Source organism: Pteropus alecto, unplaced genomic scaffold (assembly GCF_000325575.1).
Source record: "Pteropus alecto unplaced genomic scaffold, ASM32557v1 scaffold213, whole genome shotgun sequence".
NCBI lineage: Eukaryota > Metazoa > Chordata > Mammalia > Chiroptera > Pteropodidae > Pteropus > Pteropus alecto.
In genome coordinates this window covers 1,782,275-1,789,454 of record NW_006434829.1, presented here as the reverse complement: position 1 = coordinate 1,789,454, position 7,180 = coordinate 1,782,275, and the positions used below count along the sequence as shown (strand labels likewise).

At 60.5% G+C, this 7,180-nt stretch overlaps 1 protein-coding gene across 1 annotated transcript in view; it reads left to right on the top strand.

Annotated features, from left to right (window-relative positions):
- GLT1D1 (glycosyltransferase 1 domain containing 1) overlaps positions 1-7,180 on the top strand; it is a 65,992-nt gene that overhangs the window by 56,584 nt on the left and 2,228 nt on the right. Inside the window, exons 11-15 of the mRNA XM_015587889.2 lie at positions 2,924-3,080; positions 3,285-3,413; positions 4,049-4,293; positions 4,610-4,658; positions 5,295-5,393. Coding sequence (XP_015443375.1) covers positions 2,924-3,080; positions 3,285-3,413; positions 4,049-4,293; positions 4,610-4,658; positions 5,295-5,393 — 679 coding nt within the window. The remainder of the gene's footprint in view (positions 1-2,923; positions 3,081-3,284; positions 3,414-4,048; positions 4,294-4,609; positions 4,659-5,294; positions 5,394-7,180) is intronic.

Genomic DNA, 7,180 nt, shown 5'->3' with positions numbered 1-7,180 from the left:
CTTTGCAAGGAGCCTCTGTTTTCGTGGTTTCTTCCCCCTTTCTCCAGTGTGTTCTTTCACCCCAGAATTGGGGGGTAGAGAGGGCCTGGGAGGGGAGATGGCGCAGAGCAGACGGCTCGGCGGCCGGGGCACAATTTCAGCTCCCTTGCCGAGCGGCCGGCCTGTCCAGTCGCCTGGTCGGCGTGGGCTAGGGGCGCACCCTCTGGCCAGCCCCGCGGCCCTCGCCGGCTCCCCTGTGCTTGGCGGGGAGAGGCGCGAATAACGAGCCTCCTTTTTTTTCCGTGGTGTCACCCCCGCAGCGAGGCCGGGCGCCCCCGCGCCGGTGACACGCCTTCTCCCTCCCCGGAGGGCTTCTCAGTCCCGGGCCTGCTCAGAGCGGTGCCGTGGGGGCATCGTAAGTATTCGTGAGATCCCCGAGTCCCTCGGACACGCATTGAAATTATTTAACTTAGTGGCTGAAGGTACAGTCTGCGAAACGTAGCGCTTCAGAGAACATGGTAACTAATCCAGGAAAAGATCCTCCCTCGGTTTAAGAAATGACGGATGTCACACACCTGATACTTTCTTTTAATGTGGCACCATTTTAAAAAAATCAATCCAAACCGTCGGGGGCAGGGGGAACCCCGCATCCACGCCCGTGACCCCAGCATCGGACGCCTCCGAAGCCCCGAGTGTGGGCTTGTAATGCTTTTATCCGCAGCCAGGTGTCAGCACCTCGGTCTGAGGTCAAGGCTCAGCATTCATCTCTGTGGTCTGAAATCAGCTTCGGCTGTAGTCACGGGGCCGTGCAGCCTGCCCCTCAGCTTGGCCCGAGAACCGCGCGTTGTCACAGGGCCTGTCCTGGAGCCACCCCACCCCCACCCCCCGTAAATGTCCCCCCAGCGTCTTAAGAGAAGGCGAAGTGGGATTCGGGGATGAGTTTTAACCAGCACACACAGCATTTCACTGCAGACGAGTGGCTGTCAAATCTCACTTGCCTTCGAGGGAAAGGCAGCTGTTAGCAATTCCGACTGCCTTCACATGTTGACGTTGTGTTCGTTTCGAAAACTCCAAAATAACCTTTGGGCGGAGGGTTTTGAATGGAGCTGATTTCTGGGGGTGGTGAGGGTGCGTCTCATTAGCAGTGATTCAGGTCCCTGCCCAGGGACCCACGGCGTGAGTGCGCGTCGCCTTTGGAGGGAGGGGTCCTCTGCCCTTTCAGAATTAGCTTTGTTTTCTCACGGAGGCGTGTAAAAACCCCATCGGAGAAAACAGACTTCCTCCTCGATGAGCTCCAAACTTCAGACTTGAGCTCCACGCGCGTTCCTCCACCCTTTCACGTCTGGGCGTATTGTGGAGTGGAATCCAGCATGGAATTAGATGAACGGTATTTTAATAATTTAATTTTTTTTTTAATATGTTCTCATCTGAGTCTTCCTCATGGGCTCTCCTCCCCACCCCAGAACACAGACATGCATGCATACACTCACATACATGTACTGCACACGCGTGCACACACACGTACTGCACACACGTGCACACACTCTGCCCTTCGGGTCAAACTTTTCACCGCCCAGGGTACAGGAAGGCCCATTCTAAAGCAAAGAGCAGTGAGAAGGTCATTCTGGGCTCTTAACTTCCAGGTCAAGGCCCCCGTGGTTGAAGATTCGTTTAACGACTTCCAAGGACAACTGTGACTTTGTGTCATTTGACCTTGGCTGATTTCCAGATGTGTGTGTGGCAGTACCGTGCCCTTCCCACCTTGAAAACGGAAGGGCCCTTGGAAGGCTCACAGTGAGAAGGGTGCTCCTCGAATTTAGCTGGGGGAGGGGCTGCAGGAAAGGGACGTACTTTTCAAGGTCTTTTGAATCGGAGAACTGCACCCAGAATACCATTGGCGTCCCCACAGAGAAACGCTCTGACCCCAAAGATATAAGGTCCTAATGTGTGGATGCCCTAGACCCGCCGACCGCACCCCGTGGTCACTGTGCTGGGCCCACTCCCACCAAGGCCGATGGCAGGCGAGTGGACCAGGAGTGGTGGTCTCGGCCTGGGGAGCACTTTGCAACCGCTCCCCCACCCCCGTGCTGGTGGCGGGCCCTTCCTTCCAGGGTCCCCCTCCCCGTTTCGGCCGGGAGCCCGGCAGCTGCATTTTTAAAGGCTGCTCTGCCCTGTACTGTGGACTGTGTCTTTGGAGATGCTACAAAGGTTTTTAAAAAGGTCGACTGTGACCTGAGCCCGTGGCAGACAGGGCAGGCAGAGGGTCGATGACAGCCAGCTCGCCCAGGCGTCAGATGCCTCCGGGACATCCTGCTCTTGCTTAAGACGACCCCTTTCTTCAAGAGCGTTTGATTTTCAAGAGGCGACTTCGGAATCCGTGTCCTGTGAACGTGGGGCCCTCAGAGCGTCTTCTTGCAGCGTCTCCCTCTCCCCGCTCTGCAGCTTCACGCCCCGGATTGCGTTCTACCTTTTCTGCCGAATAGCGGTTTTTCTTAGAGAGAGGGGTGTGACCTCCGCGTCCTCGCTGCTCATCCGGAGTCTAGCTCAGTGCCGCCGACCACCGGGAAATGTGAATCAGGCCGAGCGAAGCTCAGCTGCCACCCAGCACCACCTCCCCGGCTCCTCCACTCGGGGTCCCATCGCCTAAGCCTCGCGAGTCTCGCCGCCTGCAGCTTGGTAGCCACTATTTGTTAAATGCGTGACGGGGAGCGGACGGTCTCAGCGGCAGGTGGCCTCGCCCGTGTGACGGGCGCTTGGCGAGCGTGGTCGAGCTGACGCACAAACGGGCTGCTCGGGAGGGATGGCGAGACCTCCCGAGCCCGAGGAGGGATCTGCACTGTGTCGCCGTCGGCGTCGGCGTCGGCGTCGGCCGGGTCTGTGGGCCGCTGGTCTCCGGTTTCGCGGCTGCGCGTTTGCACCTCGACCTCCGTCGCTGCATCCTCAGCTGTGGATCCCTCCGCTCAGCCGACGCCTCTGGCGTAGTCTCCGCCGACGTACTGGTGCTTACCCGGCGCCGGTGGACAAAGGGGCCAGTTGAACTTGAGCGCTGCAGGGACCACCCGGGATGGAGCGAGCTGCAAACGCCTCGGCGCGGGCCCCGGGTGCCGCCCAGCCCCTTCCCGAGCCCCGGTCCTACGCGAGGTGGAGGGACGAGGCGAGATGACCTCCGAGGTGTCGTCCACCTGGCGCAGTCTGCCGTCGGCCGACGAATGCCTAGACGCGAAGTCACAGCGAGCTGACGACCTGCTCTGTGTCGCGGGCACAGGCAGCACGAGCCTGTGAGTGGTGTCGCTCACTGTGCTTAGCACACCACGGCCTCACAGCGCACGCGTCAGCGTCCTGGTCAGCGCGAGCCACCGACACGTAAGCGGTATTCGTGCCGCAGTCCTCCGAAGTTCAGCTCCACGCACACTTTAGTTGCTCGCTCCCACATGGTAAGCTGAGGCCCAGGAAGGCGAGTGTGTGTGTCAGCGCACTTCCTGGCCCAGTGGCTCTTCGCCCTGGCTGTGCCTCAGAATCACCTGAGGGACTTTCACAAATGTCTGACCGTTGTGTTAGGGTCACAGGGTGGGTGGGGGTGGGGGAGTTGGTGCCCAGGCGTTGAAATTGTACCCCATCACACCTACCAACTGGGGTACACAGTGAGGTTGAGAGCTGCTGTGCTAGCTGATGGCAAAGACGGTAAGACCAAGAGCTCGTCAAGACCAAGTCCGTCCAAGACCAAGTTCATCCAAGACCAAGTCTGTCCAAGACCAAGTCCATCCAAGACCAAGTCCGTCCAAGACCAAGTTCGTCCAAGACCAAGTCCGTCTAAGGCCAAGTCTGTCCAAGACCAAGTCCGTCCAAGGCCAAGTCCATCCAAGACCAAGTCCGTCCAAGACCAAGTTCGTCCAAGACCAAGACTATCCAAGACCAAGGCCCCGTGCTTTCCCCAAACACCAGAGTGCACCTGTGCCATGTCAGAGGCCAGGCGGTCCGGCCAGTGAGTCCGTAAAGCACTCCAACCCTCATGGTGAGATGCGCCATCTCGGGAAACCTCGCCTGTGCCACCCAGTTCCCTGTCCCGAAGTGTCGTGACGATCGCCGATGCCGGTCTTTACCGTACGAAACGGAAGTGGAGAACCATGACCTGGAGCCTTCCGTGACCGCGAAACACCACCGAGAGGCCTCAACCAGGGGGGCCCGTCGCTGTTTCCGGGAGGTGGCCGTGCAGCTGGAGACGAGCAGGAAGCTGGTGGCTCTCGTCCACGCATCAAGCCAGCTCTGCTTCACCCTGACAGCGGAAACAGAAGAGTCTCAGGGGGCAGAGAGGAGGTGCGTCCCCACCCCTCCTCATTGTGGGGGGCCTGGAACCTCAACTCAGTGTCCTGAGAGGACGTAGGTGTCATGGGACCGGAAACCAGGTGAGCCGCACGGCGCAGCTAGGCCCTGGGCCCCGCACGTGTCCACACGCACCCGTGTGACATGCACCGTTCTGGGCACATGGGTGAGGGCAGCAGGTGGGCCGTCTGAGTCCCTTCGGAGTCCTCGAGGGCCCCATGCGAGACTCGGAGCGGCTGGAACTGGGTGACTTCACATTTCTGAAAAGCGAATGTTGCCGCCTTCACGACCAGACTTCTGTCACCTGGAGGTGGACAGCATGGCGGAACCGTGTGGGCCGTGGGTGGCCGGAGCAGACGGTGGGTTGGCTGAGCTTGCAGACCGGTCCTGGCTCCCAACTGCAGCTTACGAAGGGGTGACTGTCACCTGCTGAAAGGCACTGGCCAGGGCGGCAGGGATGGCTCGGAGTCAATGCAGCATGGTGACGGGGGCCTCAGGAGAGCCGGCCTAATCCTGTCTGTCCTGGGAAGCAAGGTCCCCGGGCCAGGCCATGTCGGGCTGTGGGGCGCCACGTGCTGACCGCAGACCTCCGGGAATGGAAAGTCCACTTGCTGAACACCCGGAGGGATAAGTCACGTCCCTTCTTGCTGTGTTCCGTGTGCCCAGGGGACGCGTTCGGTCCTCTTGGCTTTCACGCCGCTTGTGCTGGAAGAAAGTACCTCCCGGGACGGTGACGATGACTGAAAACGTGGCCTCCAAACCGGGGTGGGGGGTCCTCGGTGACACGGGGGTAACTGTCGGAGAGACGACAGCGTGTCGTCTGGCAAATGCAGTCGCACTGAAAACCCAGCGGGTGTGGCCGTCTGCCAAGCCGGGCTTTCGGGAGACGCCCGAGGTCCAGTTAACTTGAGCAGTGACTCGCCGCCGGTGGGCGCGTCGGGCCAGAGGCCCTTAAACCATCGCCCACCTGGCCCCTCTCCTCTTCCCACCTGTAGGCGATGGATCTGGAAGTTCCGGTCTTGGCCAGAAACATCCCTGGGAACGCTGCCGTGGTGACCCACGAGGTGACGGGACTGCTGTTCTCTGACCCTCAGGTAAGGGGCTTGCGCCCTGCTTCCTTCCGCGTGTGCGGGTGGCTCGCGTGCGCCCTGCCCTCGGTCTGCGCCTCACGTGCTTTCGTCAGCTCTCAGCATGCCCCTCAGGGGCAGCAGACGCCCCGTGTGACGCTGTGACCACACGGCGGCCGCCAGGACGTGCGGCTGGAGGAAACGGGGGACTTTAGGGAACAGGACGCCCCGGTTCCATTCCTGGTGCCGCCGCCGCCGAGCAGCGTGACCCCCAGCCGGCCACGTCGCCTCTTAGAGGACGGGCTTCTGATTTCTAAAACGGTGCTCCTCACATACAGTCCTGCGTTTCTGGGACACCGAGTGGCGTTCAGAACACCGCCCCCGTCTGATGCCCGCGGCCAAGCGTGCAGAACAGGCAGGGCGCTCGCGCGTCGTGCACACACACCCGTGCTGGAAAACAAAATACAGCAGGTGCGCCCAGTGACATCTGGGGTGCACGGGTGTGCCAGGACCTCCCGGGACGCATGCGAGGGGGTTCCCTGTTCGCCAGGTGCCAGGGTCCCAAGGACGTGCCCTCCTGAACCCCTCGGGACCATGCGCAGGGCGTGGGCTGTGGCCTGAGTGCCCAGGCTCGGTTTTCCCCCCGGGACGAGTGTCATTGGTTCTAGGTCCTGCTCTCGGAGGTGTGACGGAGCCGGACGGGCGGGCCGACAGGCTGGGCGGCACGCAGCACGTGGTCGGAGCGGGGCTGCCTCGTCACCAGGGGCCAGGCACGCCTCCCGCCCGCGCCCGTGGGGGTTAGGTACGCTTCTCAGACCCAGCCTTCGTCCTGTAAGTCTCCCGTTTTAAAACTCCGGTTCGACTTAGCACCGTGTGTAACACAAAAGCACACATTACAGTCAGGAGTATAGCGGTTTATGCTCGAAAGGCTTAGTCAACGCAGATATTTGAAAGTTCTGTTCTTCAACTTTCTTATAGCCGAGGTTCAATCCCAGATCTTGCTTTCCCCGAATGTAATGACAGGTCCCCTCTCTTCACGACCTGTTTGTGGAGAGATGGCAGCCAGCTTCGCGGGGTGGGGGTGGGGGGCCTGCAGGTAGCTAGGCCCGGCCAGCCCTGCAGGACGCACGGGCTCGCCTGGGGACCGACGGCGAGGACACTCTAGGGCCCGGGGCTTACCTGTCATTGTCTAGCAGAAGGCGAACCACGCGCTAACGCCTTTCAACAGAACGCCTAAGGCCGAAACAGTATCTGGACGCGTGAAGAGTTTACACAGTTAGGCTGGTTCTCCAGACGAAGCCTGACTGCTTAAACCACAGTTTGGATCGCTCGGGATCGACGCTGGCCGAGCTCTAGGTCAGAGGGTCAGAGAATGTTGTCTCCGCCCTGGCAAAGACGTCTCCTCCTCGTCCCCCCAAACGCAATGACATTTACGTTACGATTTGATTTGAGAGGACCCTGACTTTATCTGTGCACGTCTGGAAAGCACCCACTTGCACGTGGGCGTGGCAGGGCACACGCCGGCTGCCCGGGCATCCTAGGGCATTATTAAACTCACTTCTCCGCCATGACCAAGCCACCTCTGCTGGCGGCTGGCCTCCCGTGGCCCCGAGGAAGGACACGGGGTTTGGGCAGTCTGGGGGAGGACAGGAAGCGCAACTGACGACTCCAGTTATGTGTCTCCGGATGTTCCTCCTGGCGTGAGCGAGCGTGTGTGAGGGTGTGAGTGTGAGTGTGTGCGTGGATGTGTGTGTGTGAGTGTGCGAGTGTTAGCGTGAGTGCGAGTGTGAGCATGATTTTGGGTGTGTGTGTGT